Source organism: Ailuropoda melanoleuca, chromosome 17 (assembly GCF_002007445.2).
Source record: "Ailuropoda melanoleuca isolate Jingjing chromosome 17, ASM200744v2, whole genome shotgun sequence".
NCBI classification, from domain to species: domain Eukaryota; kingdom Metazoa; phylum Chordata; class Mammalia; order Carnivora; family Ursidae; genus Ailuropoda; species Ailuropoda melanoleuca.
In genome coordinates, this window is record NC_048234.1 from 25,611,802 (window position 1) to 25,638,388 (window position 26,587).

The 26,587-nt window shown below is 47.2% G+C and overlaps 1 protein-coding gene across 1 annotated transcript; it reads right to left on the minus strand.

Annotated features, from left to right (window-relative positions):
* Positions 1-6: 6 nt before the first annotated feature.
* Positions 7-21,511, minus strand: KLF9 (Kruppel like factor 9). The gene is made up of 2 exons (XM_002914748.3): positions 20,809-21,511; positions 7-257 (listed from the first exon to the last, which is right to left on the minus strand). Exons 1-2 carry the CDS (start codon positions 21,311-21,313, stop codon positions 28-30), a joined length of 735 nt encoding a protein of 244 aa, XP_002914794.2. The 5' UTR covers positions 21,314-21,511; the 3' UTR covers positions 7-27.
* Between the last annotated feature and the right edge of the window lie 5,076 nt (positions 21,512-26,587).

Consider the following 26,587-nt stretch of genomic DNA (forward strand, 5'->3'; position numbering starts at 1 on the left):
TTCGGTCCGGCGGGCGCGGCCGGCCCCTCACAAGGGGTGGGCCAGCGCCTTTTTCGAGCGCTTGATCATACTGGGGTGGAACTCGGTGTGGCGCCGGGCGTGCTTGGTGAGGTGGTCGCTCCTCATGAAGCGCTTCTCGCACAGCGGGCAGCGGAACTGCTTCTCGCCCGTGTGCGTCCGGTAGTGGCGCGTCAGCTCGTCCGAGCGCGAGAACTTTTTAAGGCAGTCTGGCCACGTGCAGGGGAAGGGCCGCTCACCTGCGGGGAGGGGGACAGGACGCGGGTGAGACAGCGACGTCGCAGAGCGCGGCCACCACCCCCGGGACGCGCGCCGCACGGCCCCGCAGGCGAGGCCCGTAGGCTGGCGGCGTGTCCACCCCCGCACCCCGTGCCACCAGCCGCACCCCGCATCCCCGGGGTGGCATCCTGACCCCCAGGACCTCAGGACGGGACTGCACGTGGGGCCAGAGCCGGCGCTGCGGACTCCCGCCTCCCACACTGGGAAACTCATTTCTGTCGCGTAAGCCACCCCCTCGGTGGACCTAACAGACTAGTAAATACCATGAGGAACTTTCCGAGAATCATGCTCTCCAAGCAAAGGAACGTGCTGTTTTATACCCAGTGGATCCCTGAGAGCATTGGCAATTATGATGATTATTTGGGGGGGGGGGAGGTGGCCGGCGGCATAGGTTCTCCCAGAGAGTCAGGAACCTTAGCCCTTTGCTGGATTTGTTGGCGCCGTAGGACTGAGGCGTTAGTCCAACGGACCTCTCACCTGGAGCAGGTGTTTCCCCTCGGGCTCCTGAGCGTCACGGCCACCCAGCCTGTCAGGGCCGGTCTGGTGACAGGGAGGCCAGCGCCCGACAAGAAAGCCTTGATTGTTCCTGGGCATCTTGGTAACAAAGACTTTTAGAGACATGGGATGTGCTTCCCTGTGAAGGCCATATTTTAAGTCATATTGTTTTCATTATCATTATCATTATTGTTATTGATCTCTATGCCCAACGTGGGGCTCAAACTCACGACCCCGAGATCAAGAGTCCCATACTCTTCCAACTTAGCCAGCCAGGTGCCCCAAGTCATATTGTCTTATAGAAAAAATACGTCTGTTCCTTCTGCCACATAATAATCCTTTAAATACCTGAAGACAGCTCTCATGTCTTTCTCTCATCTCTGTTCAGACAAAGCAGTCCCAGTGTCTTCCATATTTCTCATAAAAGAATTAACATTATTCTAAAATAGTAAGAGCTAAGGGCTTCACCTGCCTTATCTCAGTGATTTCTCACAGGACGCCCCATGGAGGGGGCCCATTTCACAGATGAGGAAACAGTCTGGTGTTTCCAGCAGCCCCTCCTTGGTGGTTGCTTTCCTCAGATCCAGCATACTGTCTCCACCTCCCACTTAGTTAAAATGCAGCTAAGCCTCACCCTCCAGACACGATCAGTTTAGCACTGGGGCCTCCTGGTCCCTGCAGTGGCAGGAGAGGGCCTGTGGCCACGTCTGCTGGACCCACACAAGCTGAAAGGCAGAACAAGCTGTTTAAGGTGAGAGAGTCTTGTGTGCCGCTCTTGTGAGCGCCTGCCTGCCTACTTCTCACCTCGTTCAAGCACAGCCCAAAGCAGCTGCTTCACAGACTCAGGGCACACAGGCTTGTGCCTTCCACAGAACTCTCCAGACACTCCTTTGGTAGGTGTGAGGAGTGCCTGTTTTCTCACTCCTGTCCCCACCTTCCTGGAACCCAGAGACTCAAAAGGCCGAGGGCTGTCCAGTGTGGCGCATCTGAGTCACCCAAATGTTACTCATCCTTTCCCCCCAGCTTCTCCTACCCTGTGCCAGCAATGGAGAAATACTGATAATCACAACAAAATCAAGCCTGTGTCATCTCCGTGACAGTCCACACATGGCTGAGGTTTTATTTGCTATTCTCTCAGCAGAGCAATGGTCATCACGCCCTGGACAATTTCCTTGTTCTTATGGGAAATCCGATATGCGCAAAACAAATCTGTATTAGTAGATTCGTGATACGTGGGTCTAGGTATAAACCCTTGCTGAGCCGGGGGCTGACAAGCCTCAAAGACTCCAGGAGGACCAAAAAAAACCCCAAATCTAAACAAAAAGAAACCACACTTCCAACTGAACCCTCCAAAAAACTCAACAACATGGAACTGGAAACCACATGTTTGCAACTTCTGATGGATCAAACAGCATTCTACCCGGTTCAGAACTTGGAACAAAAAGGTGGAACACAAGGTATCACAACCCAACAAGGTTATGCCTCCTGGGATGAGGACAACATCATGTCTGATTTTTGTGCTACTTATACTGCCAAGCATTTAGTACATGCCTAAATGTGTGTGTGTGTGTGTGCATGTGCACGCGCACGTGTATATGTACAGCTGAGGTCGCTCACATGACCAAAGCTGGCTCAGAAGTTCCCAGATCACTGGGGAAGACAACCCCTGCCTCTTTCAGAATTACACTGCAGCCAAAGTCCTCTTAATCCCAGTAAAAGGTTTATGGGAGAAATGTTCTCTTAAACATGTTATGTTAAAAAATATAACGAAGAGTTAGAATTCGTACAGTGATGAATTATAAAACCAAACAGGACCAAAGCAAGCCGAACAGAACAACCCTCACTGCTCTCTCCGTACGGGAGCCGTCCCTCCACGGCTTTGTGATTTGGTGGTGAGAAAAGCAACGAAAAGGAAAGGCTCGGTGTTTTCTCAGTGCCTGTTAGGACGAAAACTCATCAGAGTGATTTTTCTTGGAGGAGTGGTGATGTGGTTTAGCTTACTCACTGGCACATGTTTCTTTCAAGTGAGTCATGAGAAGAGGTTAATTTAGTGGAATGGATCTGTGTCCACTGTGGGGAAAATGGATCAGAAGACCACTCTGCTATGCTCTGGATTGGAAAAGAAATAAGACATTCCCTCTGATTTAGGAAGGTGGCTTTATGGAAGAGATAGTCAACAGAAAATGATCATGAAGCTTGAATCAGCAATATGTGCAGAACTGTTAAGTATGCTTACGATTTATGTATGTGTCACGTGTAATCAGGGTCCCTTCCCATTGAATTCATCTTCAGTCTAGCTTATGGCTACACTGTCTTCACTGCCCCTCATGGCTGTTACTGTGTGATTGTTCTCTTGCTTCTAACCCAGATGCTGCCATTGACATAGCATCTTGATCCCTGTTTCGGAGAAGAGAGGGCCACCTACTGAGTGCAGAGCAAATCTGAGCCAACAGCAGCAGCCTTTGTTAGGCTCATATAACTTGTATAATTCCACCTTAAGTTTCTAAGCATTTAAAAAAAGATCTACTTGGAAGTGAATTCCTAGTGTAGAAGCTCCAGGATCATTTTGATTCTTCTCGGATCCTTTGGAAAAACATTAGGAGCTTTGGGTCAGTGATCTAAATCAGGGGTTTAGCAAACTACAGTCCACAGGCCAAATCTGACCTGCCATCTATTTTTGTAAAGTCTACGAGCTAAAAATGGTACAAACACCATTCTTACTTTGGTTTTTACCAAATAGTTGGGGGGGGGGGTCAAAAGAATAATAATATTCTGGGATAGGAGAAAGTGCGATGAAATTCAAAGTTTCATGTCCATATACAAAGTTTATTGGACCACAGTCCCGCTCATCTGTTTGTGTATTATTATCTACCACGGCTTTTTCACTCTGACAGCAGGGTCAAGCAGTTGCCACAGACACTGTATGGCCTACAAAGTCTAAAAGCTTCACTACCGGGTCCTGCGGAGAAAGTTGGCCGACCCAGGATCTCACCCTGAAGATTTGAACTTGTATCTGGTGTACACCAGAGTTTGCAAATCCAGATGTGGCTTCAGGAGCCAGACACGTGGTGAAAATGGGTGAAATACTAGGTGCATTCCCTCATGGGTTGTGCTGGATAGTGCTTTGTCCCCTCAAAGGCACTGAAATTCAACACTTTACAAAGCATTGTGCTAGCCGAACAATGTGTGTGTGCAGGAAGCCTGGATTCTCCTTGGGACTTATAATTTGTAGCCCTTTGAGACCACCCACCTCTTTAACCCAGTGAAGAGTCTACATACAACCTACTTTGGGATACATTTCAGTATGTTTGTTAATAATAGACACCTAATAAGGTATTATTTAAGAAATGATACATGTTTCTTACCTAGGAAAGTATGGAATGGAGAAATCCTACGTACAAGGAACAGAATTTAAGGCTGAGTGGGACCAGAGATCATGGGCAGAGGAGGAAAAGAGAGGTCTTGGAGAGCCTGTAGCTAACTCTTCATCCAGTAGCCAAGGGGAAATCAAGTCAGGCCTTTCAGCTCAGTGCTGAGGCCCACAAAAGAACAGTTAAACCTTCTTCACACCGAACAAATCATATGGCACAGCAACTATCAATTAAAGGATCTTTAAACTTGTCTTTAGTATTAATGAGAGAGTTACCGTCCTCCAGGGGAGGAGTGGGGGGGAAGAACAAGCATGTACTAGTGGTTTATTTCTGGCCTTTACAGGAAAACATACCCAGAGGCAGTAACACAATAAACTCTTGCTTTACTGGAGCAGAGCTGTTAACAGCACAAGTTCCTCTGCGTTCTCATTATTTATATACCACTCCCCTCCCCTTTTAGCAACCAGCTAAGCACCTCTCGCTGACAGACTCGGCTCAGAGTATAAAATAAACTTGATCAAAACGGCTACTGAATACCACACCTGATGTGTAAAAACCTTTCTTTGCAGAGACAGGTCAGGCCTCCAGAAGTCTCCTGGGCCTCCAAGGGGTTCAAGTGGAGTGGAGTAGAGCCTGCTGGCTATGCACTTGCCTGCTTAGCACAAAGGACGGCTCATTGCTTTTAAGAAGAAACCTCCACTCTACCTGGTATTAGTCGACAACGCCAAGTGGTGAGTTCTCCATACAGAGGGAGAAAGAGGACAGTGTGGGGATTGCCAACTGGTTATACTCAACCTTGTCCAGGCTCCCTTGAGTTCAGACAGGCTGCCATTGAGATACTGGCTCAGGGCCTGGAAGGCCTATGTTCTCAACACACCCATTCCCACCTGGCTTTTCTCCCCTTCCCTTCCACAGTTCCACGGGAGAGCCTAAAATGGGCTAACCTTAATCAAGGCAGGAAGGTTAAAAATACAAAATCTGAAGCTCCCATGGCTTCTAGCAAAATAACTATCTAGTAAAACAAATCTAAGGTCATGAGGCCTCCTTTTCAGAACAGAACTCCAAAAATGCCAATTAAGAATTAGAGTTGCTTGCAGATGTCCAAAATCAGGGTCTCTTCTGGAGGAAAAAAATAGTGGGTTTTGATTGTAAAAAAGCAACTAGGATTCCAGAGATAAAAGGATAATCTGATATTAGAAAATCATATTGATATGATTCTCCCTTTTAACAGACTAATACATCCCCCCCGCACACATCTTCCCTTGATAAATGCAAAATAGCGTTTGATAAAATTCAACATCCAATCCTAATAAAAGCTTTTAGGAAAATAAGAGAATAATTTCTTAACAGGATAGAAAAATATAGACCCGAAACCCTTTCCCAGCAAGGTCAATAGTAAAATAAAGATAGCATTCTACTAAAGTCAAGCTCAAGGCATGAATGGACAACGTCCCCATCACTATCGCTACTTAATGCTGTTCAGGAAATGCTAGTGAGAGCAATTAGATAACAAAATAAGTAAATCATTGAAAGGGGAAGGTGACAGAAGAATTATTTGCAGCTGATACAACTTTCTATTTGGAAAGTCGAAGAAAAATACCTAAAAAGAATAATATAAACTAAAAAATGCATTCTTAGGTACAAATATATGAAAGCACAATGGTTTTCTTATGTGCTAACCACAGCCAGTCAGGATGAGCCTAACAATGAAAGTTCAGGACCTGCATGAAGAAAATCATCAGACCCAGATATAAAAGAAAATGAACAAATGGAACACTTCCCATGTTCTCAGAGGGCAGGACTCAATGTGTGACTATGGCAATGCTGTACAAATTTGTCTATGAAATTAACACATACCATAGAAATTCTTTTTTCTTGAACTTGACAAAATGATTCTAAAGTGAATTTGGAAGAATAAATACACTCAACTTGCCAAGAAAATTTTGCAATAGAACAACAATAAGTGAACACTTGTGATACCAGTTATTACAATGTATGATTAAAGCTGCGATAATTAAGATAGTGCAAGACCAGCACAGGAAAAGACAACTCAGTGGAACAGAGTCAAGTCTGAAAATAAACCCAAGACTCGATAGGGATGGGGTGTTTCAAATTAGTGAAGAAATGAATGTTTAATTCAATAAACCGCATAGACATCTGAAAAATTAAATCTGGACCCCTAACTTAGGCCATTCTCTTCAATAAATTCCAAATGAGCTATATACATAAATGTAAAAAAAAAAACAAAAACAAAAAAACCACAGAGGTGAGAGAAAATATAGGTGACTATTTTTAGATTTCTGGAATGGGGAGAGACTGTCTAAACATGAAACCAAAGGCAAAATCCTCTTTGAAGAAGTTGTGAAACACTTAAAAAAATTTTAAACTTCTGCATGGTAAAAATTCACATAAGTGAAAAAATTTAAGAGTCAGAATGGTGAAGTAATAAAGGAAATTGCTGCATAAGACAAAAGGTTAAAATCTGTAATACAAAAGGGACACTTACAAATCAAAATTAATAACCCAGTTTAATAAAACTGGGCAAGGATGCAAATATGTAATTTGTAAAATAAGAAATACGAATGGCTAATAAATAAATATATGAAAATATATTTAATCTCACAAGTAATCAAAATGGGCCAATTAAAACACCAATGAAATATATATCAGGCTGGTGAAAATGTTAAAAAGTATGTGCATATGGGGCGCCTGGGTGGCTTAGTCGGTTGATCATCTGACTCTTGATCTCAGGGTCATGAGTTCAAGCCCCATGCTGGGCTCCATGCTGGGCGTGGAGCTTAGTTAAAAAAAAAATAGTTTGTACATAGATCCATCATTGGTGGAGGCATGAGGAAACAGACCTCTACTGCATAGGTGGGTCTTAATTGATCTAGGGCTATATGGCAATATATTCGTCTAGAAATTATTTTTGGTAATAATTAGATAGGAACACAGACGTGTACAGGGATACCAGCATTGTTCATAAAAGCTAAAACTTGGTAACAACTTAACTAACAATAGAGAACCGGTTTGGATACATTGTAGTGTATGCATACAGCCGAATAATGTGTACTTGTTACAAAGGTACTAGATTGTTACAGAATGAAATGGAAAACGGTTGGCAATAAACCACTAGGAGAAAAGAGCAGTGTATGATCAGCTGTGTATGTATGTAGTGCAACATCTATGGAGAGAAAAAATCCTGGAAGAATATATATAAAATAGAAACAGCAGCTATCTACAGGTCACAGGGGATAAAGAGTAACACTTTCTTTCTGTAATTTTCCTATATTTCTGGTTTTTTAAAAACAGTTAAGTTCAAATTTCTTTTTTGAGACAGTCAGAAAAAGGTCTTACACAAAATGAAGGAAACTGATGCATTGAGTTTACAGTTTTCCACAAATGGGTCGATCGTTGATGAAGAATATATTCTACACAGAGAATGGGAGGGGGGCAGGTATTTACTCTCTACTGAGAAATAACACTCTGGTGTCCAAGACCAAAGAAAGGAGTATCATTCTGTTTCCTTCTCAAACTGTTAGAAAGTAAGAAACTTCCAGAACATCCCTCATCTGTTTCCTCACTCCTCCTTCACCCCCTCCCCTCCTACTTCTTCTGTATGTGAAAGGAAAACAGCCCCCACAAGGACAGAAAGGAACTGCCTTCAGAGCTGCATAGACAGTAAGGTCAAGGCTGCGCCACCGAGGGGTGAGCTCACTGGAAAGCAGGGGAGCGTGCGCGTGCAGAAGTGCAAAGCCCATGGGGCGCCTGGGTGGCACAGCGGTTAAGCGTCTGCCTTCGGCTCAGGGCGTGATCCCGGCGTTACGGGATCGAGGCTCCACATCGGGCTCCTCTGCTATGAGCCTGCTTCTTCCTCTCCCACTCCCCCTGCTTGTGTTCCCTCTCTCGATGAGGCTGGTGGGACGCACACCCACACAGACCTGCCCTGACCCCGGGCCTGAGGCACCCCCACCCCCTTGCTCATTATCAACTGTCCTCGTTCCTGCGGGACAGCAACGCTCACTCGCAGGTACAGGATATGAGCCTTTGCTCTATTCTCTTTCATGTCCATGACCCTCGAGTGCTGCAGCACCTTGCACCTAACAGAGGAGGTATGCAGGCCATCTTTGGGCGTAGACAATTCTACACTTCCCTGCATAAATCGTTCCAATTGAGTATGACCTCAAAAATCAAGAAATCAAAACTCAAAAGAAAAATCAAAAGTCTCCTGTTTGCCAGAAATATTGTGACCTGCACATGCAGATGTTCTGAAAAAATAACACTTCGTCGGCTCTGGAAGAATCATCCTGCCTCAATGCCATCCCATTACATTGCCGTTTGCTCTTGGTCCCTCTCTGAATCCTTCTTGTGATTTGGTTTCTTTTTATATTTTATTTGTTGATACAACAGAGTCATTTCAGAGTTTGAATGTGTGATTTTACTTCCTGTCCCCTGTGTTTATCTGTGGAAAGCAGCTTGTCTCGTTCTTTAGGTTCTGAGCTGGGAAGTGGGGGTGTGTCTGTAACATCTGTCATGAAGTACTCGATGTTAGTGTCTAGGAAGCAAGCCTGTCTGAATATTGCTTGTGTGTCCCCGACCTCAACTGATCTGGGAGTTAGCTCATGTGCTGGGACCTCAAAAGGAGAGATGGTGGACACCAGATTCTTGACTCTGGGTTCTCAACCTAGCAAGAGAAATGTCCCGATGTCTCAGTCATATGGCCCCATCACAGCAATTCTGAACTGGCAGAGGTGGGGTGACCTCCCCACAAGCCCACAGCTAGGTCCGGGCCTAGACTGGCTGACTCCCATGCCCACGCTCTTCCTGTCCATCGCATACCCTGCTTCTGCCCAGTTGTTTGTGGGAAAGAGAAATAATAAATGAACCCACTAAACATTGAGCAGGATAGAAATGTTTCATGGCAAAACTAGCCTGACAACATAGATTCTTTGAATCTTTGCATTTTGGGTGACTTTTGTAACCATCAAATTAAAACCTGTCAAACCTGGCAGATAAAGCCAACTCGGAGGGCAGATGACTTGTCCAAGGACATGCTTGGATGAGAACCAGTTTTCAAACGCCTCCTTTAGCTTGGAGCATGAGACAAGACTGGATGTGAGAGAAGAGCAAAGGCCCTAAATCAACGGAGAGAGAGCCTTATACCACATGTTTCTCTCACTCTCTTAATCCCAAGCTCTTCTTCCCAGATGGACTGGCGCAGGGAGGGCATTTACAGTTTAAAACAGATATGTGCTGCTGAGTTTTAGAGTTTTAAAAATGGAAAGCAGAATTTCAAGTCTCTTGATTGGCCAGTGCTTCCTACCGAGACCTGAGCTATAGAGAGAGGCTGGAGGGGCTGAGTTTAGAGAACAGACGTAGAGGTCCCTAAGAAATATCCTGCGTTCTGTACTGTCCTGTTAGTAACAGGTGTGGGCAGTCCCGCGGGGTGGCCACTGTTGCCTGGCCTAGAGCCAGCACCAGCCCCTCTGGGGAAGTCCCTCCTGTCCCCCAGTGCCAGGGCACCTGACTGACAAAGTCAGACAGCCACATTGAGAGGAGGGTCTCTGTGCATGCCTCACAGTCTCACCTTACAAATGTAGGGTGGGGAAAGGGACTGTGTGCTCCTGAGCCCAGGACCGCACAGCTAGGAGAATGCTCCAGGGGTCCTGAGTTACCGATTGCAAGGATCTACCACCTGGAGCCACTGTCCAGAGGCCCTCTTGAGAAGAGGAAGCCAGCACATGAGGACCAAGACCTAAGCTAGTGCATGACACCCCAGGGGAGACCATCAAGGTTAAAGGATCATGTGCAATGTTGACAGCCCACCCAGGATGCCAAAAAAAAGAGGAGGACTTCTTGCCTACCAAATACTAGATCACTCCCAGGAGAAAGAAAGGCAATGGGAGGGGGAGAGAGAACTCTGATTTTGCAAACATTTACCTAAAGAATACAATTCAATAGAGAAGTGAAGAGAGACCTGAATAGGACTCAAGATAAAATTTCTCCACCAACAGCCCAAAGTTGGGGGGTAGGGGGACAGGACGCGGGGCAGTGTTCAAGAACTCAGTTCTGGTTATGGACAGTGACATGTTTGCACACCCCACGTCTGTGACTGGGAAAATCCTGCCTGACGCACACCGTTGCTTTACAAGGGCCACTGAGACTTCTGGCATCCTTCGCAAATGCAAGGACAACCCTTTCCATTTGTGCTCTTAGATACAATTATAGGTAGCATCCTCAGCTCCCAGTCTGGAGCAACCATGATCCAGAGAGCTGACGCCTTTGGCAAGGATCAAGCAACGGGCAGAAGACAAAAATACAGGAGACAAGACTGCTGTCTGGTTAGAAAAATGCCTGCTCTACCCGCCAGCCAGACTGTGGCCCTTGAGGTGGTTCTGAGTGACTGGTGACGCTTCTCCAGCACATGGTGTCAGCCTTTTCCCTCTGGGCTCAACCTCTATACACTGCTGGCCCCACAGTAAGGTTGTGATGACTACAGGCCCCATGGGCCACCATCAAATAGTTTTTCGAGCTTTAATGGGATGAGCCACGGATTCCTATTGCCCGGTGTTTGTCATGGAAGACCACAAAGCTTGACAGGGCTGAGCGGCCTGACCTTCCTCAAGCAGCTCCCCCGCCCAGCTCCCCCAGCCCTCCTTGGGCAGGCATTCCTGGGCAGAGCTTCGCCATGTGGAAGCCAGCAGGACGTCGAGGAGAAACGACTCGGGTTGGAGGGGCACAGCCTGCTTCTTTACACCAGGAACCCCTGCTTCGGAGGGATAAAGCTCCCTAGACAAGCATTTCATGGCTGGCCACGGGGATGACGTGTAACAACACTGAGGAAAAGCCGGCTGTTCGCTTGTCATTCTGCTTATTTTCATTAAAACAGCAGTGGTACAAAACTACTGTAGAATTATGGCAGAACAGGAATTTTAGTCATTTTTGTGTGTTTTCTGTAAGTTATTTTTAAGAGCTAGTTTTTGCCTAACAATTTATTACGGTGTTTTTGTGGGGCATGACGCACGCTGAAGAGACTCAGGGATCCCAATGGGAACTGTCGTATAAACAGCCCGTTGTTGTGAAGATGAGGCCTTTATCTGTTCACACCCAGGGCGACCAACATTCATGTAAACACAGTTCATTTCCCCGAGCGTTAAGACGGATAGACAACTGGAATTCAGACCAAGTGAATGGTGCCGCTTATCACGCTGTTGCTGTTAACCTCATTCCATGAGAGGCGTTGGGTACTGGCTTCTACAATGACCGTTGAAGAGGTATGAAGCATGAGCGTGAGCACAGGAAATGCATGTTGAAACCATCTATCTTCTGCCAAGACCATTTAGTAAATGCACTGGTGGCCTATCTCTTAGGAGGAACTCCAGAGATAGCTGAGTTCTTTCTCTTCAAAGGGGAGGAGGAAATGCTGTCATACTAATCTGTCTCTCATTTTGTCAAACCTCTGCTTTTTGGAACATCCTGTCTATAGTTCCAAGTGGGCAGATAGAGAGGGTATCTGCTGGCTTTGCCTGTCTGAAATCCATTGCTTCTTTGGGGTACTTAATAGCACACCTTGAATTTCCTTGTGAAAACTACCCCTTCCCCACTCTGAGTCTGTATAATTCTCGGGGGGAGAGGTGACCCCACACCCCCGAGCCCAGAGTTTTGATGTGACCTAGCCATGCCACAGTGATTGAGTTCAGGGACAGGCCCAAAATTCTAACTCAGCTATGAAGATTGAAGCCCAAGACTTTTGCTGGAATCATTAGGAAAGGAGAACTTTCTTTCTTTGCTGCATTGGCAGGCTGGGAGTCTGCTACTGCTGGCGGCTACCTTACCACCATCCAGAGACAGCCTGCCCACGAATGAAGCCAAAGCAGAGGACAGCAGAGCTTAGCCAGGGAGAGAGCCAGACGCCGAGGCCCCGAAACCAGAGATACCAGAAACAAGAGCTACCCTGGATGTGCGGATAATTTGAACCGATAAAGTTCTCTTTTTTTACTAAGCTGGTCCAAGTTTGGATTCAGTTGCTTGCAACCAAGAGTCCTGACTAATACAGCTGTGGACCCAGAACTGGTGTCTTTTTCAATAGGAAGGAAGCAGGTTCTGAATAGCTCTTAGAAAATATAGGATAGGTTTGGTCAGAGTCCAAGATTTCTGTAGATATTCTTAACCAAGGTTCATTAAAAACCAGCAATGTGCCAGAATTAGAATGCAAGAGTAGAGAGCTAAGGACTGGTGGCTTTGGGGCCAAGTCCAGGAGAGGCATGCAAGACAGGGTCTCTTCCCACTGGTGGACCCCAAGGGGTCCAGGTCAAAAACAATTCATGCATAACTCCAGGTAGCTAGACACATGCTAGGAAAATCCCAGAGTAACTTTGAACTAAGATAACTGACTCCAAGTCTAACTCCTCCTATAAGGAGTACTTTTCTATCTCATAGGACTTTCATGAGTTTATATATGACGATGTACGTAAACCATTTGGCTTAGAAGTTGGCATGTAATAAATGCTGGATGTTATTGCTATTTCTATTATTGTTACTATTAATATTAGTCATTTTCCATTATTACTATTATTCACAATGTACACTGTGCCTGCTTTCAACATCTAGGACAGCTCTCTGCATCTAACAGTCGCTCCATAAATAAATATTCTTTCAACGAATGAGCTGTTGCTGGATTGCTCTGGAATTGTAAACAAAAATTCTAGGAACCTCAAGGGCTTCTGGGCAACACCTATAAATTGTTTTTAATTATAATTCTTGGTGTACAGGGACACTATCCAAAATGCTTTCAACGCCTCATCAGAATTAGTCTCAGAACAACTTCGGTCGAATCACTGAACTCCATTTTACAGATGGGAACACTGAGGCTCAGAGTTTTCATCATACGCGAGAGTGGCAGCGGCAGGACTCAAGCACAGGGCTGAGGGCCCCGACGCCCATGCTCTGACTGCTCTCCCTACTGAGGCCGCCCTGGAGAGGCCCTGCATTTGAGCTCCTTAGAGCGGCCTGGTCTCCCCATCACACACTCTTCTGACTGCCTGCACCTCATCAAAGCTGGCCCCCTGGAAGGGAGAGCTGGGGAAACCTTCTTTTCCCTCCCTTTGAACCAAGACGATCTATAAAATTCTTTCCAGTTCTGAAATGTCTGCAAAGCTTTTGTCTGTTGCCTGCCCCACCGGTTCCCACTTTCGTTCCAGTTGACTCTGGGAGGCACGCACTTCCAAAACGACAGAGACTCGCCTTGGAAAAATGTTCACACTTTGTTTGATACAAAACACTGCTGCCTGCATTTCAAATCCTGGTCATTAATTTTGCATGGCTTAAGCTCCCCTCTTTATTTTCATCTATGTAAATAATGTCCTCGCCTTTTAAAAAGTCTCAATCAGGGATGAATTCCGTTCTCCTGTTCGAATTTGTGATTGCTCTCAATTTTATTTAAAAAAAAAAAAAATTTGAACCACCCAGTGGTCCCAGGCTTAGCTGGTGGTTCTTGCAGCTCTAGAATCCTTGAATTTCAGATCCAGATGTTCATTCACTCCTCAGGATTCCAGAGGCTAATGTATCTCACAATGCACCCAGATTCAAAGGGAAGCCTGTGGGTGCACCTTCATAAACGTGGGCTTGGAGCACAAATGGAAGAGAGTGCCTTGGAAGATCCCACGCATAAAAAATGAATGTACCTCACTCCCTTAGTGGGGTAGGCATTCTCTATGAATAATAATGTGAGTCCTATTATTTGCTGAGGGGACTGCTTGAGGCCAGGATGAGACAAATGTTTACTCTTGGCCTTAATGCACCAAAAAGGTATTAAAGTTTCAGGAGGGCTCCAGGAAGGGCGGAGTAGGAAATCTTGCTGGCACTTGGCCTTGGGCTGGCTCACAGTGTGCCGCTCCCATAATAAAAGGGCAGAGGTCCTGGGCTGACTCCACCTGTGCCCTTTTGCTAGGTTAACTTGGTTAATTCGAAGCAGCTCTTTAAACCAGGATTTAAAAAATGTTAACCACAGACTGGAATTCTCGGGAGACCGTGGGGAAAAGAATTCTGATCAAAGAATTGCAAGGAATTCACAATCAGGCGAAGTCTCTCCGTGGGCCAAGCTTGGGCCTTTAGCACGCCTTCAACCACCCTTCAGAGTCCAGGGCGCCCTCTTGTGTTGCTGAAGGAACCGGGGCCCCAGGAGATCAGGCACTGGGCCCAAAGTCACATGGCTGTCAGGGCAGCCGGCCAGCCTCTGAACCCTCCAAGGGAATGTGCTTCCACAGAACAATCCCCATATCTGAGAGGGTGGCCAGACCCTCCTCTACAGGCAAAATGATAGATGTGATGACCCCTGAAGGTCACTTCCAAGCTCCAAATTCTCTTCTTTTGATACTGACAGCTGCTGCCACCAAGGGCTCTGATCTGGCCTAGGCCTGTGACAAGCCTCCCAACAAAAAGTGGGGCGGAGCGAGAGAGACAGGATTGCTCAGAGACCACTGCAGAGGATCCCATTTCTTTCCTTTTAACCGTCTGTGGGGGTTTTTTCCCCCTCTCTGTCACGCCTCCTTTTTGCGTGTGTTGCATAGAAACAGAAAGTGCCTTTGTACCAATTACTAGGCACTAATTTACGTTCTTCAGTGGGCGCTGGGCTTGCTGGAGAAACATTAGGATAAGGTGGGAGGGTCGGATGTGGGGGAGGCCTGGAGGGCTGCAAGCTTTTTCTCCAAGCTTGCAGAACAGCCAAGGGGAGTGAAAAAAAAAACAACCCGAAAAATTTGGAAGTCAAGACTAAGGGAAATGAGAAAGCTGGTTTTGTCTTGTTTGTTTGTTTGTTTGTTTGTTTGTTTAAATCAAGAATGCTAGTGACCCTAAGGCATTCAGAAACCACACTGATGGCCTAGAAAGCCGACACTAACCAGCTCACACCACGTTGTTTTAGGGGTTCCTGGAAGAGTGAATACTGGAACCCATCTGCCCACTTTTCTTCCCAATGAACTTCTTGAGGAAGACCATTGTCAGCTGCTTTCCCAATATGTCATATGATAGTTCTCCCTGGGAAGTTCGAGCTGGGAATTTCCCACAGACGTTGCAGAATGACTAGTTCTTGGGATAAGCATCAACAATTGAGACAAGCATATAAATCTGACCCTTATGTTCAGAATCCAAGAATTCATTTCCCTCAGGTTACATCTTTGCGTCTGAAGGTAATGGAGTGTTGCCATCAAAACAGCTCCATATTTGCTCCTCCACCTCCTCCCGACCCCAGGCCCCACTTGTCCCCTCCCCTAGTCTCACCACTCATCCAAGATCGGAGGGGAAAAGAGCGGAATAATGTTTTCATCCTGTAATTCTGCTCCATGTGTATTTTCTGTTGTGAAATAGTAACCTTGCCAGCACCAGAAGCTTTTCTAAGGCAACCCTGCTTTGTTTCTGCGAGGACAGCTGGATGGAGGGTGTCCGAGGACAGGGGGAAGTGAGGAAGAGGAGCAATGTGTCCTACCTCGGGGACTGGCAACAAAGAGCAGCTGGGGCCCCCGAAAGGCCTCGATCCCCAGGGCGAGATCCCAGCATCGGGCTGGAGCTGGGGCAGCCGTCTGGGCCACCATTCCTTGGAATAGAGGGGGTTTTAGCCTCTTGTCTGAAACCCAGAAGCAATCCCCTTAGGAGTTCATCCTTGCAATCCTTAGAAACCTCCCATCCTCTACAGCTAGAGGCCATTTTCAGCTTTCTGCCTTCTTCTTGAATGTAGATTGTCATTTTTTCCCTGACAGGATGCATGAGGTTGTGTCTAGACAGTCTCCCTGGGGAGTGGGGTGGATATTGCCCCAAGGGGGCAAAAATCAGATCTTTGGCAGGTGAAAAAAGTCTTAGCTATCACAGTGGTTTGCGCATTCTAAAGGGGTACAGTACATAAACAGCTCTACAGTATTCCGGTGGCACTAAAATGTCATGGGAGGGGAGGACGATTATGGGGATAAAATGTCTAAAGTCTCCTCAGGGGAAAGAAAACCGGCGGGAGGGAAAAAAGTAGAAAAACTATTACCTGTGCAAGCAAGCCCCACTCGGGCTAAGCTGTAAATGTATTTTGGATGACATATGTCAGGTTATGAAATACAACAATGCAGATCACCTGGGGAGCCCTAAGGAAAGAACAGGGCAGAGAGACTGTCTCCTCAAGGACCGACACGCAGGGCCTCCCTCCTACTTAGGAAGAGAAGAGAAAGCGGCGGAGACTGGACATGGGCTAATGGACAGCCTATTCGGAGGCTACTTGTGAGCTGAGGCTCCCAGTCTGGGGGGCCTGCAGCCAAAGCGAGACCTTGCCCTGTCCCTGAACCTCTGCCTCCCGGGGAATGGAATGGGTCTTTTCTCGCACCTCTGATAGCACTGGACACTCCTGAACCAAACAGTTGACTCTAAAGGTTTTTGCAGTAATTAAAGGAGAAGAGTACGAGAGGCTCAGGGCAGGCCGGCCCCTGTGTTAGCAAAATTTTCAACCTTTGGTTTCAGGGAGGGAACATCCTGGCTGAAAGGACATTTCTAAAGAGGCCAGAACACCTATTTCCAGGGTTGGAGGANCGGCCCCTGTGTTAGCAAAATTTTCAACCTTTGGTCTCAGGGAGGGAACATCCTGGCTGAAAGGACATTTCTAAAGAGGCCAGAACACCTATTTCCAGGGTTGGAGGAGACCTTCCAGGGTGAGGGTCCTCCAGATCCCTTCTGCCAGATAGTCTCAAACATCCCAGGGAAATGTGCAAGCAGGAGAAGGAGAAAAAGAAGCAATCGCTCTTGGCGGTTTTGCAACACTGTGTCTTCTTAATTTTACACAAATGATCCTTATGCTCTATTTAAAAAAAAATTGTTGTTTATAAAACTTTTTCTGTAGAACTGAAATGATATAACCAGTGTCCTCATACTCCACCCATTGTCATCACTTGGGGAGCGCTGACCTGAGTCCTTCTTAAAAAAAAAAAAAAATGGTAAAATGGTCCTCAGCACAGGAGTAAAGCCTAAGGTCTCTATCATTGGGATGCCAGACTAGCACGAGTCTACACCAGCTGATTCTGAAGATTTTGATCTGGAATTTGGATGTTGTTGTTCCCTTCCCCCAAACATACCCCCCCCCACATATACATAACTGTGCAAGGTGACCACAAAGTCAGGAAACAGGATAAAATTTTTTTCTTTTCTTTAGTGCTCATGGGGGGTTAAGGAGACATGGGTGTGGCAGAGGTCCTTCCCAGTGAACGGGTATTTGTGGAGCCAGTTTGGAGTATGTGCTCTGAGGTGGGGAGGAGTGTGTGGGTGTAGATGTGGGGGCTGTGAGAGGACTTCTGCGTGCACGTGTGTGCACACGGGCACATGGGTGACGGTGGTGATGTGGGTGTGGGTCTATGGGGGGGGTGTCACAGGATAAACTTCAAATTGCTCACATTTAAAATAATATATATGTTCCATGTGTTGTCAGGCAAAGCATTCTAATGGGTCTAATTGTTAAACTGAAATGTTACCATAAATAACCTCTAAAGTGTCCCAAAGTCCAGAAACGAAAAGGAATGTATTTGTGGCATTTTTCAGATTAACAGTGAATCTGCTACTTAAACTTTAGAGGCACGTTACTGGAGAAGAATATATAAGCCAGAGGCTGAAAAAAAGCAAATTGAGCATAGTATTACAAAACGTAAACTGACGTACCACTTAAAAATAAGTTTATGGTTCCTGATTTGGAGGAAAAACTCTCTATTACACACAAACTATAAGATCCAGAATTTCTTGAGGATTTTCTGTACGTGGGATCCTATTAGGTGCTTTGTCTATGTTACCTAATCTTTGCACAAGAACCTATGAGGGGGGTCAGTGATAATAGCCTATCCAGTGGATTAAGAAAATGAGGGTCAAACAAAGAGAGGGTAGTAAACTTACATGCCAACAGAGATGATGTAAATGATTAAAATAAAGGACACTGCCCTGTAAAACACGATCAGTTCAAGCCAATTGTTGCTGGGTATGTATTCAGGCCCAGTACTGCCTGATCGATCGATTTTTCCAGAGATGCCAGAACTCTGGATTTGTGCCGAATCTTCCGATTTTCAGATGTTGGTAACTAATTACACGTTTTATTAACTCTGTGTTGGCCAAGCCAAACAGATTTGCGAAGCCAACCCAGCGGCAGGCCTCTAGTTTGCAAACTTGAAATTGAAGTAACTTGCTGAAGTTTCTCCCACCTGGGAAACAAGAGGACAAAGGGGAACCCAACTCAAAATCGTTGTTTTCGCTCAGGACACGAGAGAAGTAGCTGCACTGGCTTATCAAATGCCATTTTGTTTAAATGACTCAACTTCTAAAGCACTGGGTCTGTGGAAGTGGGAGCTCTAGGAGGCTCTAGGAGGTGAGCAAGCAGCAGGAAGGACTCTTATTGGCCACACGGAGCAGGGGGGTGTGGCTGGAATTTTAGCTGCTAAAATCTTCACAGAACGCAGACATTCCAAGGGCTATCTCAGGTCTACCTTCTGGATTTAATACCAGCAAAAAGAAAAACAACAACAGCAACAACAACAAGAAAAAACCAGGAAGTTCCTTACCTCATTTCCCCCCCTCCCCAAGACAATCTAACTTGAGGCTGAATCTGCAATTTCCAAATGCACAAGACCTCTAAGTCTCTGTAGAGGATTCTTGACACATACCTTCCTGGGTAGGAGCATGCTTCCCACAATATTTACAGAGGCCGAGGTTTTTGTTCAACCGTGTCCTGGTGTTACAGAGCCCCAAAACATAAACAAGACACCTGCTAGCACCCTATCACTAGTTTCAAGAGACCGACTGTAGCATTTAAAATGGGATTAACATTTCACTCGGTTTTCCACTCCTGACTGTGTAGAAGGTTCTCCTGGAACAGCTGAGCCAGCTTGCCTTATGGAGAATTAAAGAGCACCACGCATGCACGCACACAGGAGCAGCCATTTCTATAAATGCCTGAGAAAAATCACTCAGCTGAATGGTTCAGAACTCCAGGAATCTTTTTTCTAAGACAGAAAGCCTCAGGTAGCTCCCACAGAGACCCTGCAGGCCTCCCCGGCCACCCACCCGGGGACAGCTCCCTGAAGGAGAAAGTGCCTTTGCTCAAGGTGGCAGTGGGTGTCGGTGTGAGCCACTGAACCCGGGAAACATGGCTGACAAGGCCAGGCCCGCCCAACAGCTGTTGGTGAGTAACACCCTTGGGTTAATATACCCCTGCTTCACCCCGGGGGAGTCACGCTAAAGGTCATATCCCCCAATTCAGGCACGCATCTGCCTTGCGACAGCCTTATAGACACAAACTTCCAACTCTGCTGTTTGAGGGCAGCTTTAGATGACAACCCCAAACAGACTGTACATTCACCACGCAGGAAACTCCGTGGCACTACTGTGCCAGCAGCCACCTCCACAAGAGACACCATCCAAAGGAAATAAAATCTGAAATGCAGTTACGTGGCCTTGCTTTTCAAAAGAAAAACCAAACCGAACCAACCAATGATCATTTTAAAACCACAGGCCCAGGGCCTCGTTTTAAAAGTACCAACAATTACACCCCAAAATGACGATCCTTGGCTAAGTAACTCCAACGGCCTCTTCAATATGGTGTCAGAGGGTCGAAGGAAAAGAAGTGCCATGAAAGGATCAGGTCCTGTGCTTTCTCATCAGAACAGCAGCTGTAAAAGAATCTTACTAAAGATGGTGAGATAGCACAGCCCGGCCCTTTGCAACTTTTTCGGAGTATGTTAAACAGAACCAGCAAAATTGGCTGACCAAGGGCTCTGCAAGCCTCCAAAGCCCGTTTTATTCTGCATTTGTCTTCCTGGTCACATTCCTTTGGCCAGCCCTTGCCTTTTGGTCTCCCTGGGAGAGACCCTTCCAGGCCTCTAGGCCCAAGTTCTCTACTGAGCCTTGACCTCAGGCAAGGACCAGACCTTCCCGGTAACTATTCAGGGTACAGGGTGCCACCAATCATTGGGGGGGGGGGGGGGGGATCAGCTATGGAATGTCATTAAAAAGGCTAACTAGTCATGAAGTTAACCCACCAACCATCACTTAATCAAACTCCTCTGCCGCCTGAAGCAGTGTTATTTTAAACCTCCCTGGGGACTCTTGGCCAAATTTAAAACCACCTTGGCAAGCCCTGAAAAGTAGCAAGCATACAGCTAAATGAGTCCTTAGTCATCCCTAAAAGGTTCCACGTAAAGTGTGCCGCTTCTCCCCAGGTTTTGGCCATTTTGCAGCAATCCCTCAAGAGAATCAAATAAAAGATACGCCATTTGACCTCCCCAGTGCCAGCGCCTGCCCAGGTGGGGTGGCCCCACGGTCGTGGGGTGCGGGAGTCCTGGGGGCGGGGCGGGCCGCGGAGGGGAGGCACCACTCCCCGAGAAGCCACGCACGGGGCTGGCACTCCGCACTCACTCTGCCTGCCAGGTTAATGCTCTCCGTGGCTTCTAGAGACTGGAGACAATTAAGGAGAAAGGGAACCTTCCGTCTCTACGCGGCTCAATCATTTCAAGAGTTAAACAGCATCTTATCCAAAATGTTGGCACCCTTGAGGCCGAGTGTGGTGTCCTTAACGCCCAGAAAGACTGCCCGGCCAAAGGTTAACTAACCCCAGAGCTCGGTGGGAGAGGGAGACGCCGCTAACCTGTATGCACTCTGTAATGGGCTTTGAGATGGGAGGATTTTCCATAGACTTTCCCACAGCCACTGTAGGGGCACTTGTGCCTCTTTTCGGAGGCGTGTTTCCCCTTCGCAGCCACTCCAGGGTGGAGGAGGGAGAGCGGGCTGGGCGCGCTGCCAGGATCCTGTCTCTCCTCCGGGCTGTGAGAAGGACTCGACCCAGATTCGGTGGTCACGTCGCTGTCGGATCCCATATCCTCATCCGGACTCTCCAGACTGTCGCTGCACACCGAGGGGGTCTGGATAGGTCGGTACTTGTTCAGGTCCAACAAGCTCTTGGCGATGGTGACCAGCGTGCAATAATCCTTCCAGGTGTCCCCCGGGTCACCGTGCTCCTTGGTCACCTCGCGCTCAGGTAGTCGCAGTCGCTCGGCGTCCGGAGCGCCCCCATGCTCCGGCACCGCAGCGCGGTTCGAAATAGAAACCAGACACTGGGCAGCCACGAAGTCCATGTAGGCGGCCGCGGACATGGTGCGGGAGACAGCAGCCCCGGCGGCGCGGCCAAACTTGGCAGTGGCTGCGGAGGTTCGGCTCGCCCTGCCCTGGCCTCGGACGACGAGCGCGGCGCGGCGCGGCGGCCAAGGGGGCGGGGGCGCGGGGCGCTTCCGACTCGCAGGAGCGCGAGGCGACCTCAGCCCCTCATCTTTACGTAACCGGCAGCGCCTCCGCACGCACGTGGCGGCCGCAAGTTTATTCGCTTGAAAACGCCCCCGAGGCGCTGGGAGAGGAAACTGCAAGAGAGGTACACGCCCTCGGCCGCCTCTCCGTCGAGCCAAAGCCCCAGGACATTCACCCGACCACCCCGACGCGGGTGGCGAGGGCCGGACCGAGCTCCGGGTCTAAGAGACACTTTTCCCCCAGTCCACTGACGCCTTCTGAGCCCCTGCTTTTGCCGGTCCGCACCGTTCCGGCATTCTCTTGCTCAGTAACAATTTCGCAGAATCCCATCACGTCACAATCCAAACCCCCTCCAATTGGCCAGTGGGGAGGGTGATTCAACTCTGTTTACTTTCTCCCCCTGCCAGTCAGAAAGGCCTTTCGGTGGAGAGGTGCGTCTAGAACTGAGGCGTGCGGCCAATCCGACTGTTCCGTTCCGCTGCCTCGTGCTACCCCTACAGCCTCGAACGCTGACATTTAAAAGGGTAACAGCCGGGAGGCTGGAAGGGAGCAGCTGCTTATCCTCGGGAGCGCCTCTCCGTCCGGTAGTCGCTCCAGGCTCCGGGCTCGCGTTCCCGCCTGCGGAGCCTTGGGACACACCTTCCCCAGTCTCTTGCGCTCGTTCCCATGATAAAAGAAAACTTCAGGTTCTGTTTTCCAGTCTGCAAACAGTTAAGTGACTTCCTGCAAACGCTAGAGTCCCAGCAACCAGCCTTCCAATCAAAAGTAAGTTGGTTGATGTCACTGACATTGGCTCAGCCAATCAGAAGGGCGTTCCGAAAGCAAGCGCTCCACACTTGTAAATGCCAAGAGCTGTAGTGAAACTGGACACATCCTTGTGTTTTGTGTGGCTAGTAGTAAAAGTGAGATATGTATGCGAGGGCAGGGGTGATGAAAAAATGCAATGAGAGTCAATACTTAAAAAAAAAAAAAAACAACTAAATACGTCAGGCCAAGTTGCCCAAGAATAAACACAAATGAGAAAGCATCATTTCATTTTTTTCAGTCTGGGGATGCAGCATACTTCGGAGATTTTTAATAATCCTTCTATCTAGTGCATTGACTATGACTAATTCATCTTAAAAACCTAGGGCTGACAAAGTTCCATTTAAACCAAAGTCTTTTTTACTGGCTCACTCTTCTTACACCCCATCTTTGCTTCTGTGATGCCTTTTCATTCCTCTCCTTCCATAGTGGAATTTATTCTAGGTAAGTTATTTTAGTTTTGTTTTGAAGCTACTGTAACCCACCTTCAAATAAATGGAGACAAAAATTTGTAAAACTTTTTAAAAGACACCATTTTCTTTCCATCGACCCCCAGATGGATTTCAGGGCTTGTTTCTCTTCCTCTTCCCTTATTTCACAGATGTGAAGACTGATACACAGAGACGTGACTTTCTCTTATCAGGTAGATAGTGACAGAGCTCAGTGGAAACCATAAATTTAATTATTTCAAGCCCTCTGGGCTTTACAACAACCGAGCTCTTCAATTTTGTGAAATATTAACTGTGCTAAACAGATTCTTAAGAACTGGAACGAGCCAGAGATCCTTAGCTATTGAATATTGTGGCATTACTTGATCAATGATTAGCATGGGTCTTGGAGTCTGATTAATTCAGTTTGCCTCTCCCTCTGAATGAATGATGGGTTATTTTCCATCACGATAGCTGAGAAAAGAATCTGGGGCAAATGTCTCTTGCAGGAAGTGAACGGTTGGCACAATTGGTTAAAAATACACTGATTTTCCTCTTTGGGTGTGGGAGGTATCTGCCTGCCCTTAGGTGATGGAGATCCAGTGAGGTCCAACCACGGCCCCCACTGGCATTTAGCCTTGGGTTTAGGTTTGGGAAGTTACACCAGTCTCCTGGTCTCTTAAGGAAGAGTTCCAAATGAACCCTCCCAGTTTGAAGGCCAGTATAGTTTATTTTGACTTTGCTTTTGAAGTGGTACAAGAAGATATAGCAGTAGGTTGATTATATGGAAAAGCAAAGTATGGAAAGGGGGTGGTGGTCAACCAAGAATATTACCAACACCACCACCATCATGGTAAAGTAGGTACATCATGGTATGTAAAAGTGAAGCTGTCTTCAAGTTCTTGTATTCCAATCCCCTTAATTTTAGAAAAGAATTCACTGAAGCACAGGGGAGTTTGCCTACTTCATAATTTTTCTGGGACAAACTCGGTCCCCAAGGATACATGATCATTTAGAAATTGCACCTTTGCTTGCTTCTTTAAGGTCCGGCACAAATACCAATGGAATCCCTCCAGGGTCTCTATGATCACGGCCTGCACAGTCTCTTGAACTTGCATTGCAACAGGCATTGCACTGGGCACCTCCAGATAGCCCATGAGTTAATTAGCATTGGGGTTATTCTAGAAAAGAAGGAAAGTCTGTATCTTTCCTTGGACATTGTAATCTAAGAACTTGAATGAATCAATCATCATAGGTTTTTTTAAAAATATAAACTTTCTCCTCCCTTACTTCTTGCCTTCTTCTATTAATTACTTTTAATTTAATTTTGTTTGGACTGGACTTAAACCCTGAATTCTTCCAACTCATTCATTTCACAGTTATAGAAGAAAGTAATAAAAGAAAACAGAGATTTCATGCACACTAGTTTCTCTCACATTTTTACAAATGTATCTGCTGTTTGACTTGATTTAGAATAGCTTTTCAAACCCAGAAATTCTTGAATTATAGAATAGTTTCCCCTTTATCTCTTTTTCCACTCATTCCTTCTCCAGAGACTTATGTTTCAATCAGGGATCTAGGCATGGGGGAGTACAGAAATGAAAAGACACTCTATCCTCGATGAGACTTATATGCTAAAAACAAATTATATACACCACAAAATAACATATATCACAAGTAATAATTCCTACATCAGGAGTTTGTGTGTGTGCAATTTAAAAACAAGCTTCCCTTGCTCTGTTGGGATGTGTGTTATAATAGTTTTATGATTAAAATCAGCTTACACTGTTTTGCCAGCATGTAGTTGTCCCAATTAAATTCTGGCAAAGTAAATTATCCCAAATTAATATGAATCATTCCTAATTACAATGAATAATTTACCAGTAAAGTATATATTATGCAACATAAATATGAGAGGTCTGTTTTCCCCCAATTTAGTCTTTGTAAATACACATTTCAAATCCACACAAACCAAGTGGGAGGAGCATGGGAATTCAAAGACTATAACTGTGCTTCTAGTTTATGTGTTTTCCTCACTGAATTCTGCCTAAGGCTTGGCTTTATTATCCAAGTTCTCAAGAACAATCATTTATGGGCCCGTAGCTAGAAGTCTTATTTTCTGTGCATCCTAAAGTAATTACCATTATCACCTCTAGAAGAGGTAGTGCCTACCCTGAGCTGATTCTTTGAGCACCTGCTTTGGCCAGCTTGGGGCAGAGAAGGGGCCTCCCGGGCCTGAGATGAGCAGCATGACCCTAGGCAACCTCTTAGAGTTATTTCCTTATCTGTGAGTTAATGACATTAGATGAATACATCTCCATAGTCCAAACTCCAAATACTCTAGGGATCCCCCCTCCCCCGCAAAAAAAAATCATAGGGAAAAAAACTGAGCAAGACTTGGGTTCTTTAAACACCATCTCATTGGCTGTGCATCTACAAATAGGTCTTTATGGCAATGAAGGTCAGAATGTCTTAAATCAATATTTAATGGGGCAGCAGTCACAATACAAACTCATCTGGAATCCCTTAAATCCTTTCTTCCTTAATTTCATGGTCTCGCTTTTTCTCTCTTCAAGCTAGCTTGTGCAAATTTTCCACCCTAGCCCCAGCAAAGGTGTTTCCAGGCAAATACAGCCCATTCCCAGTCCCCTTCCCTGGAGATTTTAATCCAAACTGAGGCCTGGGCAAAGTTGCCCCCACTCTCTGGGTGGAGTTTACCACCTGGCGATTAACCTAAAATACATACTGCCCAGTCTCCTCTTTGCCCAAGACCCGGGGAGGTTTAGGTTAGAACAGTACTCTGTACGTAGTGGGTTCCGCTAACTCGGGTTTTTCTCACTCTTTCCTGCTGGGAGGCGTGGACGGTGCTGGGCAGAGCTGCCAGCCTCCAGGCGGGAAGGAAGGAGGAGAACAGATGGCCCACTGGGGGTAGGGGATCACGTGTCGGACCTCACTCTGGGCTGGATCCAGACTTCTTTCAGGACCCAGGCCCTCCGGCTTCAGCGACTGCACCTAGGCACACAGCATATATCTGGGGGCGAAGCAGCGTTCATTTTAGTGAAAGCTGGGGAATTAGGGGAAGGTGGTGAGTTTGGGTAGGGCGAGGCGGGCTGAAGGGATCAGGGCTTTCAGCAAAGGCAGTGCTCTGGATTTGAAATACAATCAGGTAAAGACCTATCTGCCAAAACGCCCGTGGCCATAACGTCAGTTAACATGCAGGGGCTGGAAAGGGGGAGGGGCTCGGCCCGCGCGAAAACTTGCACAACGCCCTACTTCGTTCTCGCTCCACTTAGCAGCCTTCCGCAAAAACTCCAGGCCTCTCCTTTGCCGAGCAGAAAGGCCACACGTTCATGCATATGCAGGAGGATAAGTTTAGCTAGCAGCCCCCAGCGCGCGGAGAGGCCCTGCGCCGCGCACCGTGCATCACCCGCGCTCGGGGGCGGGCGCTCGGCTCCGGCAGCAGACTGGCGGGCGGCGCAGCCACTTGCGGGCTGCGCGCCCCGGCCTGGCATCGCCCTTTTAAAAAGTCTTCCGCAGGCGGCCGCCGCAGCAGCAGCCGGAGGAGCCGAGTTCATCTGAGGACAGCCCCAGTTCTCAGAAATCCCTTCCCTGCTGGAACATCAAGCTCCCTTTACTGCAGTTGAACAAACTGCCCTAGATTGGGGGATGAGGAACCCGCCCCAAACTCGTGCAAGGAGCTCCGGGCGCCCGAGCCCACGTGAGCTAACCTTGAAATTAGCCCCCGCACCCCGGCGGGAGGTGGGGAAGGCTGGCGGGGGTGAGAGTGGGCGGTGGCCGGCTGTTGGCCCCTAGAGGCCCAAGCCCTTGGGTTTGCGCCCTCCGCTGGCTTGTACCGCCCCCACCACCCTGTTTCATAACTCTGTCGGGTTGCAT